The sequence below is a fragment of the Castanea sativa genome, chromosome 10 (genome assembly GCF_040712315.1).
Source record: "Castanea sativa cultivar Marrone di Chiusa Pesio chromosome 10, ASM4071231v1".
Taxonomy (NCBI): domain Eukaryota; kingdom Viridiplantae; phylum Streptophyta; class Magnoliopsida; order Fagales; family Fagaceae; genus Castanea; species Castanea sativa.
In genome coordinates, this window is record NC_134022.1 from 40,239,452 (window position 1) to 40,256,573 (window position 17,122).

The 17,122-nt window shown below is 35.2% G+C and overlaps 2 protein-coding genes across 7 annotated transcripts; one reads left to right on the forward strand and one right to left on the reverse strand.

The window, feature by feature from the left end:
* Window positions 1–44: 44 nt before the first annotated feature.
* Window positions 45–10,024, reverse strand: LOC142613129 (iron-sulfur protein required for NADH dehydrogenase, mitochondrial). Of its 2 annotated transcripts, XM_075785330.1 has the most exons (9): window positions 9,923–10,024; window positions 9,724–9,832; window positions 7,624–7,746; window positions 6,760–6,857; window positions 6,572–6,634; window positions 5,596–5,722; window positions 2,211–2,296; window positions 1,660–1,785; window positions 45–353 (listed from the first exon to the last, which is right to left on the reverse strand). In XM_075785330.1, exons 1-9 carry the CDS (start codon window positions 9,950–9,952, stop codon window positions 186–188), a joined length of 930 nt encoding a protein of 309 aa, XP_075641445.1. In that variant the 5' UTR covers window positions 9,953–10,024; the 3' UTR covers window positions 45–185. The 2 variants fall into 2 exon arrangements, with proteins under 2 accessions (XP_075641445.1, XP_075641446.1); XM_075785331.1 differs by lacking the exon at window positions 6,572–6,634.
* A 1,077-nt stretch (window positions 10,025–11,101) lies between these two features.
* LOC142614263 (putative myosin-binding protein 4) lies at window positions 11,102–16,878 on the forward strand. Of its 5 annotated transcripts, none has more exons than XM_075786845.1 (4): window positions 11,102–11,207; window positions 12,106–13,470; window positions 13,598–15,118; window positions 16,160–16,878. In XM_075786845.1, the coding sequence occupies exons 2-3, from the start codon at window positions 12,249–12,251 to the stop codon at window positions 15,088–15,090; spliced, it is 2,715 nt and encodes a 904-aa protein (XP_075642960.1). In that variant the 5' UTR covers window positions 11,102–11,207; window positions 12,106–12,248; the 3' UTR covers window positions 15,091–15,118; window positions 16,160–16,878. The 5 variants fall into 5 exon arrangements, with proteins under 5 accessions (XP_075642960.1, XP_075642956.1, XP_075642959.1 ...); XM_075786841.1 differs by having other exon boundaries at window positions 11,116–11,207; window positions 13,595–15,118; XM_075786844.1 differs by having other exon boundaries at window positions 11,127–11,207; window positions 12,214–13,470; window positions 13,595–15,118.
* Window positions 16,879–17,122: the final 244 nt, after the last annotated feature.

A 17,122-nucleotide genomic window follows, 5' to 3' on the forward strand; every position in this document is an offset into this window, starting at 1 on the left:
CAAACTTTGACCAAATTTTCCTAAGATGGTGCAATGTAAATACGTTGGAAAAAAAAAGGATAAAAAATGCATAATTATTGTCCCATACCTATAAGAATAATCCATATTTAAAAAATTGCCTAAAGAACTCGTAGTAGCTAGTAAAGGAGGCGCTTTATTTAGCTTCTGAAACAAACCCCACAACTTCACAGCAAAATCTCGGGAGGAGGGTGTTTCTTGGACAATTCATCGAGTCTGTTCACAACTTTTTGAGCTAAATCACCATATGCTTTGGAAACTAGAGAATCAGGTGCTGACACTACTATAGGAACACCGTCATCACCACCTTTTCTAATGTCCACTTCTAATGGTATCTGAAACAGCAATAGATGCAAACTAATTATAACATATTATTAGTTGATAAATACAATAAGCGTGTGAGACATGTTTCATTATAAAATCACATTCCTAGGTCGCATTCCATAAGTATTTTGATAACATATAGTCCTACTAAAGATGCACATGGCTGTGACGAAGTTCTAGAAAGGAAGAAAGTTTTGAAATCTCCCCCCAATTATTCCAAATGCCCTAATACAAATAGTAGCACAATCACCTGGCTTCTTTCATTTACCTTTAGCAGCCAGATTAATTGTATGCGAAATACAAATATCCTACTATCTCCTCTGAAATCTCCAGCAGATAATTCGAAACCCAAATAGTCACAGGATTATTGAATTTCTTTCATCTACCTTTAGCAGTCAGATTATTTGTCAGACCCAAATATCATATCATTCTTCTTTAGAAGTGATGAACTTATACCAACTTAAAATTCTGGTAGAAATGTTAATCACAGCAAATAGCTGTATGAAAAAAATTCAGGTGGATTTGCTGATTGGAGGCATGCTCATATGGGGTCAAGGTTTCAGTGAATCAGTGCAAGAACAGCATTCTGAGTCCAAGAGAGCTTTTAGAGCCACAATATAAAAACTATAACATCTTCATCATCAGGTAATAATTTTAAGATACAAATCATAAACTGTTGATTTATTAACATTTAGAAATGCCCTACCTTATCTCTTTTATCCATGGATCCTTTACTCATTTTCAACTGGAAGTATTTGATCTGATTTAAATACAAATTATGTTTCATAGTTCATTTTTCTTTCATTTTTCAATTGAATCTTTTGGAACTTGGAAGAAATCACAAGGATGACTATTATTCCTTGACTATTATTACATCAAATTTTGTTTTCCTTGAGGAGCTCACAATTTATTTATCTTTATTATCACTCTCTCTCTCTCTCTCTCTCTCTCTCTCTCTCTCTTTTATTTTTAAAGAAAAGAAATTGGATACCTTCCCCTCCCCAAACCCCTCTCCTCCCTACATGCTCAACCCAAGACCTCCTGTTTTAAAGTAGAGAGGCACCACCTGCCTATAATTATGTTTCCCAGCTTGGTGTTATTGATCTTAAACTTTCCTACTTTCACTTTCAATCAAAAAACTGTTGCAATTCTGTAAAATCCTAATTTGAACCAAGGTTTCATGCCCTATATTTTCAAATTATTTAGACACCAACTGATTAACCAAGAAATGGGGAAAGAAGAATCAACTTCAAAGGGATCATATGGAAAGTCAACATTACCATGACATTAATGAAATAACAGAAGTAATCAGCATACCTCACCAACAAATTCCAAGCCCATTTCAGAAGCAGTCTTACGAGTTCCTCCATTACCAAAAATGAACGAAGGTTCACCACAATGTGGACATGTAAAGCAACTCATGTTCTCTACAATTCCCAAAATCTGTGAAAGCATTCAGAATTTTCATATAAATAATCCAATTATGCTTCCTGTCTTTCCTTAGTAACACATGTACAACAAGGAAAACTATAAGACAAAACTACAACTGTAACTATTGTCATTCCTAATCTACAATGTACAATATTATGTTACTAAACTTAGATTTCATCAAGCACATTACTTGTCAAAACATTTCTAGTGAGCATATCAAAACTGCATGAAGTTGAGATCTTGCAACCAACAGCATTTGACTAGATTATAATGCAAGAAACAGAAAGATCAGCAATTTAGATAACAATCCCACATGTCAGGAATTCAAGGGCTGGTAGAGAGAAAGAGAGAGACAGAGAGAAAGGTGGGGTGGGGTGGGGTGGGGTGGATAAATAATAATAAGAGGAAGAAGAAGAAGAGAACAAGAGTGATCATACAGGAACTTGGACTTTAGAGAACATTTTAACTCCTCTACGAGCATCCATCAATGCCACATCCTGAGGAGTTGAAACAATCAATGCACCTGCCAGCAGAGCAACAATGGTTACAAAAAACCAAAGAAAAGTTTCACCAAAACAGACAATGCATGTGTCCCCTGCCCACTGGTGTTGGGGGGGGGGGGGGGCCTTAATGACATAAAAATGAAACAATAGTTTGTAGCATTATCATATGAAATTTTCTATAATAAGATTAATAAAAGGTGAATATTCACAAAGGAAGCAAAATTATACCCCAAGTGTTAACAAAACATCCATTATCACTTCAAATGCCATGTAAGACACAATGGAAAAACAATTCAATGTACTGTCTGTGTCACAAAAAATGATCAGACAAGATGTCAACAACAAAACAAAAACATGAAAAGGATTGGGGGGGGGGGGGGAGGATAAGAAACAAGTTTATAACTGCCAATAAAGACAGTTCAATCATTGAATAGGAAAAAGTAAATTTGATGGAAGTATTTTCTGCAAAGTAGTACCCAACCTCATGTGAACTAAATAACATCTCAAGAAGGGATGGAGCAATTTTCTTTCTTTTAACTTTTTCCTAATCTCTAACCCTTTTTACTTGAGTAACGTGCAGGTACTGAATGAAGTAAAACTGTGGCCACTTTGTTGCCCTAAAAAATGAAAAAGTATCAGAAAATGGTGGAATATTGACAAATTTAATACTTAAAAAAAAAGAAAAAGAATAACATTACTAGTGGAGACAGTCTGGAATCTTAATAGCTTTTACTCTAAATCCCACCAAATAGCAAATAAAGCTAATTAATGTTAGCTAAATATTGCTAAGTTCTAAAATGCTTCAAATTTCATTATTATAGTTATCATACTTTAAATTTGAAACTATGGCTAGCAATCATACATTTTTAAGCAAGGGACAGTATCAGTAGTTCACTGACTTAACTGTCAGGTCTACGGTTGGATACAACTTCATGATCAAACGACAATAGTAGGCTACACTATGGGGGGTAGACTTCCCTATTTAAAATCCCTCCCTCCCATGTATTGGATCCAAGAACTCCTCCTTTACCATTTGGCTGCAATGAGTAATACAAAAATATTAATTTCACTAAAAGTTGAAATCAATTATCTATTTAACTACAACTTAAGTTTATTTTGTAAGTATTCATTTGTTCATGCATCCCACATATTATAACTTGTAATAAAGCTTTACCAAAATATGGAAATAGAGAAAAGGGAGAAGGGGGGGTGGGGTCACAATTTCTAATATATTGAAGTATACAAAGGGCCTCTGAGGGGGGAGCAGCACATCACAACATATTATCAAAAAGACAAGCAATCAATAAATGTGAGTAAACATTTAAAAAGGCATTTCAAATGGACATTAAACCAAAACTACATTTTCAGAACTCCCATTTTCATGTAATGAATTACTGAATCATCTCAAATCTGCTTTCTGCTCCAATCACTTGGATTAGTGGTAGTTCACCTGATTTACACACAAATGCTGTGGTTTTGTTTCCCTATGTTTCTCATTCAATCTTTCATATGCTAGTTTGTACCAGTCACATTGTAATCGATCATGACCAGTTCACATACTTATCTGATCCAATGAATGAATTGAACCCAGCAATTAAAAAAATGAAAGGATTGAACCCAAAAAAAAAAAAAAAAAAGAGAGACTAGAACGAAACTGAACCTGAACTGATTCACTAGCATTTACCAATCACTGGCAGATCAGGTCTGACTTTTTTAACTATGCTGAAAACAAGATAAACATATTGAGTTCTGTAAAGAACAACAGTAGATACATGCCCCTTTACTGATTTTCATGTGCATAAGGAACATATACACACCATGTTATGATCCTAGTGTCCCACATGGATTAAATATAAGCTTAACCATGTGTTTATAAGCTCTTTGGCACCCTTTCCTTGAAAGCTAGTTTTCAAGGGTGAGTTCTACCCATGGGTCCACAACATTTGGTATCAGAGCCAACAGATCCATCTAGTTTTTTATTTATTTATTTTAAATCTTTACTGCCTTTCTCATTCCAGCAAACCACAAAAAATCCATCCTCCAAATCACCATCAACCATATACCGCTGCCTACCTCATCTAGCCACCGCCCATAACCCCAAGAAAAATATAAAAAATTGCCGCAACATGTTTGACCCATATTCATGAGCACAATCAGCCACCACTTATGAATAAGCCTTCAAGGAACTAAGGCATACCTTTCAAAACTTGTCTGCAGCAGTAGATCGATTGGGCTTCCAAATGAATCGATGCAATCTATCAAAACAATGACCAACGACTTTGAAGGCAATGTTTTACACATTCAAGCCAATCCTATGGAGTCACCAATATTTCCGATAGAAGTACCGATGACAACAACAAGTGTTGCTTCAGCCTTCGTTCAACAAGAACCTACTAAAGAGCATGAACAGAAGAAGGTTCTACAAGAAAGTGATTCATTAGATGGTGCACATGCTAAAAAGTTTGAGTTTGATGAATGTTTTTATGATCAGCCTCCATGGGGCATGACCAACAAGAGCTTACTAAAGTTAGAAAGATTGAGACTACAATGCTTCCTTTGACTCAAGAAAAGACAACCACATTTGCACCAATGCCTATGCACATCGATTTTGTAATTCCTGATAAATTTAATGGTGAGGAAGGCAAGAATTTTATATCCTTGGTGCTCCTGCAGGACATGCTTAAGCCTAACACCAAAGTTCTTATCCTTCAACATTTAAGAATTTGAGGTCGAGTTTTCTCCAATTGAGGGAGGAGAACGTGGTGTGACGAAGCATCAATTTCCTATCTAGGAATCTTGAGGACAAGATTCATTTCAAGAAGAAGGGAATGCTATGACCCAATAAATTGTATTTGAATTAGAAGTATTAAAATTTTAGGCTTAGTGATAGATCTATATCTGAATAAGGTAGTAGTAGATTAGTAATGTTATTTTGCTTGTTTTCAAATTGATTCCTATGTTTTAGGATAGGATTAGTTCTTATATTTTAGGATTTGTTGATGAGGTTATCTCATGCTTGGCTATATATGTACGTTAAATGAATTAATGAGAATTATTCAGAAAATTAACCCAAAAATGTCTATTTCTTCTCTTAAGTTCAGGAGGCTAATCACCTTGAATTGACTAATCTATCTTTCAATTATCTTGGTTCACAACACACCACACATAAGATGCACCCAAGATTCCCTTATAACTTAATGCACAACCCTAGGAAACTTCAAGCTCCTAACGGTCAATTGAGACATCTAATTTTAGCTACACTTAAGGGCAAATTAAAGCAAAACAACCCAAAGCCTAAGTTCATAAATTCTTCAACTACCTGACAAATGTAGCAATTGAGAAATAGATATCTGAGCATCACCAGTGCCAGGGGGCATATCCACCACAAGAATATCAAGTTTTCCCCAGGTCACATCCCTGACCATTTTTCCCAGAGCATTCCCTACCTGCAAGAATTCAAGTTAACCCATCTAAAACATTAGCAATCTGTTTGAACAGGCGTATCACATGTAAACTTTTTCTGTCTATCTTTACAGAACTAATGGGATGTTTAAACCCAACCACGATGCGGTTAACTGCCACAAATTGAAGTATGAAGATTCCATGTTTTAAGGGAAAATCATGTGGAAGTAAAATTTAATTTGCTGTAATGAAATACACAAGATATTTTTAATCAACATATATAACAACACATCAAAATTGGTTGGCTAACATTTCAATTACATCTGACATACTTCCGTGACAATTGAGACAACCATATGGATGGTTTAAATTACATCTGTAAACTACAGTCCAATAATATCATAATCATGTAAAAATTATTAGTCCATCTTTTAAATAGATATCCTCAGGGATTAGCCAATATAAATTTGTGATTATGTGTCTTGAAGCAGAAAGTTTGCAGTGAGCTTGGAGAATATTGATTACAGAAAGAAAGAAAACATATTAGTAAAAAGAGTCATTTTATTCAATTTAAAAATGCCTTTATCCTAAGCAAGCATTGGGAAGGGGGGAGGCGGGGAGGGGGGGGGGGGATAGAGTCCTTTACATGGCACAAACTAAATAAACCTTAGGATTCATTTCAAATAATAATAATTTCAATAAGTGTTACATTGCCATCCAGTGATTTTGAACCAATGAATCCCTAGCTTCCCATTCCTTGATAGGAGAATGCGCAGAATTTCATGCATGTCAGGGAAAACAGAAAATTGTAAATGCAAATATGATTAAAACAATTGAATCAATTGCATATGCTTGGAAGATTAACAAAATAAAATATCAATTAAGTTACATACCAAATTTTTACATCCCCTTGTATATATATATATATGCGCTATCCATGATCTTTTCAATTTTATCTGATTGGCAAGGGTTCCCCATCAAAGTAAATATCATACATACAAGACCATTGACATTTGAAAGATAAAAAAGGGGTTAAAACAAATGCATCTTCAAGCAAGCACTGATAACAAGGCAGACATACCATGGGACCTCTCCACACAAAGGCAGCATCTGTCTCCACAAGCAACCCCATTGACATACACTTGACTCCGTAGTTCTCAATTGGAACCATTTTTTTATCTACCAGAGAAAGATAAAATATAATGAAATATCTCTAGATTAATAATTAAGAAGAAGGCCATCAAGAGGTATCGATTTGTATTCAGGCTAGAGCTTACCAGAATAAATCTACATGCACACACACCCACCTTCCATACTTGCAAAATGTCAAGGCAATTAGAGATCAATATCTATCTATCTATCTATAAGATGTTTAAATTTCAAGTTTTTAGTATTTTATAATTGTGCATAAAAGATGAGCTGTAGACCTAGACATCCTGATTTCCATCCCCATTAGGTGTTCCCTTGGATTACCAAATACACAATCTTGGCACGTGGGGTTGTGTATCCGTGGCTTACTCTACTCTCTAGGGATGGTTCTAAAGAGCCCTGCCTTGGTGAGGTTCCAAGTCATAAAAAAAGAAAAAAGAAAAAAAAAAGGTAGTACAAAAGCATAAAATGTAAGCATATACCTAATCGAAATTAATTTGTAAACGAACAACTGAGGACTTTCCACAAAACTGAAATTTTAGACTGCTTTGTAATAACCAATTTAGCAAAAACATGAACTAACAAGATTGTAAAATTGAAAAATGCATAGATCACATACAATTAAAATTTTTGAAGTAACTCAACCAACAACTTTTTTGTATTCTTAACCTGTTCCAATGGCGTTGGTTAGTTGATATGTGGTTTCTTCTCATAGCACATTCCAAAAAATCAACCAAAAAATAAAAGAAGAAGCTAATTCTAGAGCACCTTAGGTGATGTTAAGTTAAAGAAATACCTTCAGTCACCTCTGGCTTACTATTGATCTTCATCATGATAGGAACATTTGGTCCATACACATCAGCATCAAGCAAACCAACTTTCAGTTGGCACTTGGTAGCAAGTGCAACAGCCAAGTTAACTGCAATCCCAGAAGCATGCATAAGCCGAAAAATAAAAGTAGAAACAGTTAAAAAACATCGGTACGTGCCTTATCTAGTTCAAAGACAAGGCCATTATTAAAATCATTATATCATATATAAAATTTCAAAGATGGCAAATTGAAAACATATTCCATGTGATACTTTGACCATGCTCTTCCTAAAAAACCCCTGTTCTTTTTTTTCATAACTTTGACATGCACCATATCTTCAACCCACAACTCTACCCTGAATCCCATTCTTATAGATGGATGAGATGCTATTTGAGCTAAAGTCCATTGGTGTGTGTGTGTATTTTTGGGGTCCAATAGATGGGCTACACAACCAGGGTAGCCCTTTCTCTCCCTTAAGTCCCCCATCCCTATGGTGAGCAGGATTCAATTATATGTCCCTAGAAGAATGCCAAGAGACTTCACCAATTAGTCTAATTGGCACACATATCATTGGCATATATTTTAGGAGTTTAACTTAGATGTCCAATGAAAAAATATAGAGAGGTTGGTAATATCTTCATATGGTTTTTTATTAACCTAGACGAAGCATGTGGTAGGATCTCTAGAGAGGTTATTTAGTGGGTTTTAGAAAGGAAATGAGTTCCTATAAAACATATTAAGTTGATTAAGGATATGAATGAAAAGAGATATAATTAGTGTGATAACAAGTGGAGACATCATAAGTGAGTTTCCTATCGGTACAGGTTTGCATCAGGGATAAGCATCGAGTCCATATATCTTTATACTAGTGATGGATGAGCTTAATAAGTCAATTCAAGAGGAAGTTCCATAATTGTATACTTTTTGCAGATGATATGGTTTTAGTGGATAAACTAAACATGGGGTTAATGCCAAGTTAGAAATTTGGCAAGACATTTTAGAATCTAAAGGCTTTCTGCTAAGTAAACTAAAATAAGGTACATGGAATTCAAGTTTAGTAAAAGTAAAAACAAAAATAAATGGGTTGTAAGATTTGATGGTCAAGAGTTACCAAAGAGAGAGAGAGCTTTTGATCAATAATTCAGAAAGATAAAGAGATTAAAGTGGATGCAAATCACAAGACAAGAGCAGGGTGGATGGAATAAGTTAAGACGCACATAAAAAATATTGGTTGATAAGTTGATTGTATAATACCTATAAACTCAAAGATTTTTTTTAAATTTTTTATAGGAGTACTATAAGACTAGACACGCTTTATGGAACTGAATGTTGGAATGTTAGGAATCATCATATTCATGGATAGAGGGTAGTTGAAATGAGAATGTTAAGATGGAAAAGTGGAAATGTAAGAAATGATAGGTTTCGAATGAGGAAATTTGCTAAAAAATAGGGGTGACCCTTGTTGATGAAAAGATGAAAGAAATACGCTTTAGATAGCTTGGTCATATTTGGAGTAGAGCGTTTAATGTACCAGTGAAAAAGAGTGAGTTGATTAAAGATTTAATTTAATTTTTTTTATGGACTTAATTCAAGTTGAAATAAAAATAACATTAATTTTAGTAATAAAAAATGACATGTTAATTAAGGAAGTAAGAAAAGGGAGAAAAAAACATGTGCCCACCATGACTCCCAAAATTTTTGGGGTCTGAATGAGGCTTGTTGTTGTATGCTACTGGAAGTCTCTGCTTTTCCTAAAATGTGAATGTAAATAACTACAGAGACGGCTGCTACAACACTATGATTAAGGAATCATGAAAAATCCGCAGACCTTAACCCTTTCAGAATCAAAACTAATCAATGTAGTAATCTCAGCAAAGGCCCGAAAACTTCACAAATTTATTAGATTAAGCCCAAAAGCCAAAAACCATTTGATTAGGTGAAAAAAATTCGCCCCAAACCCCAAAAATAAAATTCAAATTTAATTTGAGAAATGTAAATAAATCAAAAGTAGACTCTAAACATTAACATCTATACAAAAACCCAAAATCTTGTTTTTGTTTTTGTTCGAGAAGAAGAAGGAAATACCTGCAGTGGTGGACTTGCCCACACCGCCTTTACCAGAAGCAACCGCTATAGCATGCTTAATCCCTTCAACCTTCTTTATGCTTGAATAACCTCTAACACCACCAACCCTCTACAAAAACAAAAATAGAATATGCCCATTCCTTTCCTTTCCTTTAAACAACAGTAACAAAAGCCTTTTCAAAAGTTTCATAAGACTTACAGTGAAAGAGCTTAAAAATCCCTTCTTCATCAATTCCTTCCTTCCAACCCAAAATGAAGATTTTTATGGAAATTCCGACAACATTCATGCCTGGAATTTCGCTCTCTCAGGTGTTTATGTTATAGTATAGTCTAGCTGGGCCTTTTTTGACGACCCAAAAAGATAAAAACCCAAAGCTTTGGTTTTCTTTTAGGGCCAGAGTTTGTATAAGAGCATTCCACATTGGGCTCTTCCAGCGGGCTTTTTTTTGCTAAATCCATAAAATAGAAAGTGGCATGAGTTGTTTCATAATCATAGGTGTTTGACAAGTGACTGCGTGCCCCTTATTTTTATTTTTAAATAAATGATATGTGCATTTTATCATAATAATATAATTTCAAATTAGAATATACTATATCAGTGACCAATAGTATAGTTGATCTTAGAAACCAATAGTATTGGTTTCCACATCGCTTATATGTTTCAAAGATATAAAAAAAAAGGTTGGTTTTTGGATTGAAGGTTAAAGCATTATCACTTAGCACTACTGTTGAGATATCAATGATTTGATTTCTTCTTATAATTAAAAAACTGTTAGAAAGATATTTATTTATTTATTACTACTATAAAATTTAAAGATAGATAGGTAGGCAATCAAAAAAGAGATTGAATGTCAACAAAACAATGATTATAACTGAAAGGGTACCACATGCATGTATTAATAATAGGTGTAGTTGGCAGATCATGGTTTGTTCAGCTTCATATATACTCCACTTCATATATTTCAGACTCAAATTAATAGTAAAGAATAAAATATATAAGAATTGAAGCTTATTCAGCATTTAAAAAAAAAAAAAACTAAATAAAGAAGAATGAAATATAATACAAACCTATCTGTTATAGCAAAAATATTATAGTCTTTAATAGTTGAACTGCCTGCAAGTTCTTAAAAAAAAAAGAAAAAAAAAAAGAAGGTTATAAACAGAATTTACAGTACAGCTTTGGGTTGGGCTTTTCCTTTATTTGGCAAAAAAAGAAACCAAAAATAAAAATAAAAATAAAAACAGTTGGTTTCAACGGTCAGTCACTTTCCCAGAGAAGGACTTCCTTGTAATTTAATAGGTACTTCCTTTTCTTTAACATCCATTTTATTTTAATAATATATATAAATATTATTTTTTCTAAAATTTTCAATTTACTAAAATTGCACCGTCGTATGGTATGCTATGCCTATGCTTAACGCGGCCTCAACCAAACCTGTGTCTCCTTGGTTGTTTCATCAAGCAGCTCCACAGCACAAGACGAGGTATGTCATGTCTATGAATTGAGGTACATACAAATACATTTATTTATTTATTTTTGGTATTGGAATGCACATTGTGTTCATTTATCTCGCCCTTTTGATCTTCATTTATTTATACATGTAGGTCCCTTTGTTCGTTCCCAATTAATTTTGTTATTTTTTTTTTTTGGACAACTTTTCTTTTTCAATCTTACAATTTGTTACCACCCACCCCAATTACAGTTTGTGGATCACTCTTCTCTATGGGCATTCTTGAATTGAATTTGGGTTTTTTTTAAAAAATAAAAATAAAAATTTAAATTTAAGTTTGTGTCCTTTTTAGTTGAGTTGATTCTGGCATTAAGTCGCACAGTTGGGTTGGTTTGAGTTTATTTTCTGCTTTTCTTCACGGTTGTCATTGTTAGTTGATTCTATTATGACAATTGCATCATCGGGTGTACAATACATTTCCTTTTTTTAGTCAATTCTTCTGTCTACTGCATATTTTGCTTTTAGCCTTTTTTACTCAATTGCCGGCATGTTTGATGTTTTTTGTTGTTCAGTTTAAGATTTTTGGCATTCTGCTTTTCTGGCCATATTTTTATGTCTCAAATTAACAAATTACTTTTTTGATTTGATTTTATTCAAAACTTCCATTGAATTCGAATCTTTGTTGGATATTGATCATTGGGCTGTGTCAGCAATAGCACGTATGATTTCTCGGAAGTGGGTTTTCCTCCTTTCTTCTATTTTGGTTTCTGAAAAGCATGTCCTTTGTTGTTCCAGTTAGATTTTTTATCTTTTAGTTTGGCTGTTCCTAAGTTTTTTTATTTATTAGTTTCTGGTCTTTGGGTTGTAAAAGCTTACAGCTACATTTTGGCTGTTCCTGAGTTGTTCCATTGTTTTCTTTGGGTTGTTGAAGCTTACAGCAACAATCAAGTTCAGAATGGGAATCTTAACTTTGAGAATTGGGGGGAGTGGAAAACTATCATTTTGACCAATCCAACCTTTCCTTGATTTACTCAATCAGGCACCTCATGCATTTTTAGAGCAATTTGGGTGGAAATGGCTGAAACTGGAGCTTCATTTGTCAAAGTAAAGAGGCATCTACCAGGCTTTACAGCTGTTCTGACATCTACAGCTTGTGAATGGTTTTTGATTTTTCTGCTGCTTGTTGATGCTGTATTATCATATCTGCTGACAAAATTTGCTAGTTATTGTAAATTGCAAGCGCCCTGTATTTTGTGTTCCAGGCTAGATCATCTCTTTGGCCATGAGACACCCGAGTTTTATCGAGATTTACTTTGCAGCAACCATGTATCAGAGATATCATCTTTGATTTCTTGTCACATACATGGTAAGCTTGCTGATGGCAGTGGGATGTGTGAGGATTGTCTCTTATCATTCACCATGAAGAACAAATCAAGCCCTGAAACACATAGGTTGTTGGTGGGTATATTGGGAATGGATCTTGTTGGTTATGGTTTCCAAAGCACATTACCAAACAAGGATTTCATTTCTGGATCCATGGGCACAAAGCTCTGTTCTTGTTGCAATAAACCTTGGAGGTCAGGACAAAATGCCCCAAGACTACTCCAACTAAAATCACCTGGAACTAAACCTAATATTCCTTTGCCTTATTTTCCAAGCCGTGGCCGCCAGAGCCATCGAAATAGCTTGAAGAAGATAAGGGATAAATTTTCTGGTCCAGTGATATCTCGTCATCTAGGAAACAGTGGTTTTGATCCCTTGTCTCATGTAGGATACTCCGAGCTGAAAATCACCTCTGATTCTGAGTCTGAGGTCCCATTTTCTGATGATGATGATGATGGTAGCAGTGTAATTCGTAAAAAGATTGAGGCTAAGGAAGATTTTGCAGTTCAACGTGCTTCCAAATTTCCACCCAGAACACTTTCCAGTGGTTTGGATCTCAAACAGCCAACCCATCATAATGATCTTGGTCCTTCACTTTTAGATTCATCTGTGCATCCTGATGGTAGCAAGCACCATGATGTGAGATTCATGGCTTCTAGTGTTTCTTTTGAAGATGGCTTAGGTGAACTTAATTGGAATCAATTCAATCAGAAGTCTGGACCTTCTGCATTACCTGAGCTTATTTCACTCGATGATATTCCTCCATTGGCCAATGTTATGGGAACTCCTTATGGAGAATCAACTGAGAGTACTCTTGTGCTTCCTCTCTGTCAGAGTTCCAATCCTTCGGCACTTGCTGAGCTTATTACTTTAGATGGCACCCCGCCATCTGTTGGAGCATCACTCGAGAAGCGTATGCTCTTCTCTTTCTCTCTCTCTGTCTCTCTATATATATATATGTGTGTGTGTGTGTGTGTGTGTGTGTATGTAGTATTTGTTACTTGTAACTGATTACTCCTATCTGAAATGATTGGTAGCAGCGGATGTTACTGGAGCAAGTGACAGCGGATGTGTATCTATCATTGGGCATGAGGAAGTAGTAAAGTTGATAAGTACAACAGATGAAGCATTCATTAAAGGCGATCAGGTTGTAAATGACCCTTCTGTTATAAAGCCGATTCGTGAGTATTCAAGTGATTTGTGTAAGCGGGCTATCAGTAGTGAGGAAAGCAAAGCATCTGATATTGTTGCAGAACAACCTACCCTGAGGGAACCTGATAGAGTTAATGAAGAATTGAGGCTGTTTCCATCTCATGATTATTCTGCCCAACAGATGAATTTATCAATAAATAATACAAGTCCCATAGTACATGGTTGTGATGAAGAACAACAGATAACTGATACTTCCAGCCCCAATGGAATTCATATGCTGCAAAAGTCGGTCTCAGTAGAATCTGGTCTTGAATCTTTGGATGGAAGTGTAAGTGAAATTGAAGGTGAAAGTCTTCTTGATAAGTTAACACGACAGGTTGAATACGACAGAAAATGCATTAGAGCTTTGTATAAGGAACTAGAGGAAGAAAGAAATGCTACTGCAGTTGCAGCAAGTCAGGCAATGGCCATGATAACGAGGTTGCAGGAGGAGAAGGCTGCACTACACATGGAGGCCCTTCATTACTTGAGAATGATGGAAGAACAAGCAGAATATGATGTAGAGGCACTGGAGAAAGCTAATGATCTCCTGGCTGAAAAAGAGAAAGAGATACAAGATTTAGAATTTGAGATAGAATTTTGTCGATCAACCTTTCCCAATGAATCAAAGACAGAGATAATACACGAGGGAAGTACTGATTCAAAGGGAGAAAATGTCACTTTGGAAAGTGCGAGTGTACCCTCCATAACAAATAATCTCAATGTTTGTTGTAAGTCAATGTTGACTGGGGTACCAAAAGGCAGTGATAAACCTTTTTCTGCTGAAACTCCTCGCTTAGAATTTGGAGAAGAAAAGTTGTATATTTCACAATGTTTGGAGAATTTGGAGAGGAAGCTTCATCAAATTTCTTGTGATGGGACTTTATCCAAAAGGCCTAATGGTGGACATTCTGAAAAATTCATAGACGGTAGAAACCACCAGGAAGAGTTTCTTAATCATAAGGTGACTCAATCAAATGGTCCAATGGAAGAGAATGGTTTGTGTATGAAAAAAGACTTATGGCTATCTAATGGAAGCTATACTTCTCATGATGGGTCAGCTGCTTCAGACAGAGATGATCATTTTGTTAGTAAAGAGAATGATCATTTTAATTCCAATGGGCATAAGTATATCATGCACCACAGAGAGATTGATTTGGTTGCTCTTGAAAATGAAATTTCAGACCTCAATGATAGACTGGAGGCACTTGAGGCAGATCACGATTTTCTTGAGCATAGTCTGAACTCTCTTCAAAATGGAGATGAGGGGCTACAATTTGTTCAGGAGATAGCTCATCAACTGCAAGAATTGCGGAAAATTGGTATAAGATTAATATGTTAATCTGCTCTTTGACACGTATCATGACGTGGTAAGCATACTGAAAAATATTAGTTCTAATTTTCAAAAGTTTTTTAATTTCTGATTTTTACAATATTGTTTTTTTTGGGGTGGGTGCATTGATGATCTCTGCATAACATTATATAAATATCGATTCTATGTCAGTGGTGGCTGAGAGCCGAAGCTTTTATTTTTATTTTTAATAATTAAATATGTATATCAATCCTTGAGCAAGCAATAAAACTGACTGTTCCTTTATTCTGGCTGCCAATGTTGATTTTGTTGTAAGTAAGTTGACTTCTGAACTGAACCTGGGGGTTGTTTGGAATGAATAGGCAATGTACACAAATTGCTCTGGTGAAGTTCTGAGCTCTTTTCATATTGATAGACATAGATGACTGTGATAATACACAGGTTGAATGGCATAGTCTAAGTATATAATCGTCTCTTGCTAAATCCTGGTGTTTAATTGAGGGGTAATAAGTCAATACAGCTGTTTTGCTTGAAAGAGTCTACTTGAGGACATAGAATCTCCATTGACTGTTGACAATTGGTTTATTTTCACTAGAATCGTCAAATTCATAAGAGTGAGATACAAATTTTCCAAAATTTAGTTCCTTATAAAATTTTGGAATAGCAATGAACTGGTGTTGGTAAATAGCAGTTTGACTTGGCACTATATCTCAGCTTTTTAGCAATGGTTCCTATTATGCATTATTTGATATCACTGAGTAGCATTCAGATTTAAGAATGAGTCTCTGAATCTGCTGACGATGGAACTCATTTGACTAGCAACTTGAGATACACCTAATGAGGGAAACATTAAAAGAAAAACCATTGTCAGCTCAGATTTGAGAATTCAAGGCACATTTGATGAGTCATGCATGTAGGGTTTGTCATGCTTATAAATTAACATCTGTTTTGCATTCCTGGAAATTCTTTTCTTGTTTCTAAAGATGTTGGCATTCTTTGCTTATCCATTTTAAATTTGATCTCTATAAGATGGAATTTATTGTGTTTATCTTCTGATAGCCTAGCCCTCTTCTTATTTTTCATGCATTATATTTCTCAGGTGTATACTAAATCGTAATGAGGAAACAAGAAACGAAAAGTCAATACTACAGGAACATTTTCAGCCAGTTGTGGGGGGGGGGGGGGGGGGGTACATAGACCAAAATATCATGGCTCATTTATTCTCTGCTCACCTACAAACACGAAAGATTAAGATGAGGTTTCATGTACAGCTTCCACATTAGATTCTTGGAGAAAAAAAAAAGGTATATATTAGCAAACAGTGTTATCAAGTATGGAAGTAATGTCTTCTATTTCCTTTTGTGCCCTATTGGGTCTTGTTTTAAGGAAGAGATGTCGGGGTTAGTTTTTGTTATATCCATGATGATGAGGTTGTAAAACGGGTGTTTTAATCTTCTAGCATAATTTCTTGTTCTCAAGGGTGGTTCTGATGGTACCTAAACAAAGAGCTCCGCAGAATATGCTGCAAAACACAAGTTGCTGGCCATGGAGAGTCATCCAAATATTAGAAGACATTCTAGAATTGGTGGGGGGATCAGATTTAGGACATAGGACTTTTGTTGTTCCCTCGGCTGTTTTGAGGAATGCCTTAGCTTTTAGTTAAGAAGGCCACAACTCATTTTGTTACCTTTATGTTGAACTGCTTTATCTCTGTTGCAATGGTATATAAAAAAAAAAATGCTTCTCATGGGCAAACCAATTCTGTTGTAAATTCAAATAGAATGATGTAATTAGTGTTATAGGGATTACAGGCCAAAATAAGTTCCAGATATTATTCCCAAGTACCTTATTGCTATGACATAACTTGTCAAAAGTAGGACAAGTCAGTGAAGTTTAGCCCAAACCCCAGAGAAATATAATGTCTTACCACTCAGCCCTGAATCCCATATGGCGCAGAACCCACCAATGCCCTACTTGTCATAGATCATCAGGGCTTCAAATCACACCTAGTTCATGGGTCTCAATAATCCACCCTAAAAAAAAAAAAAAAAAGTCCTATGAA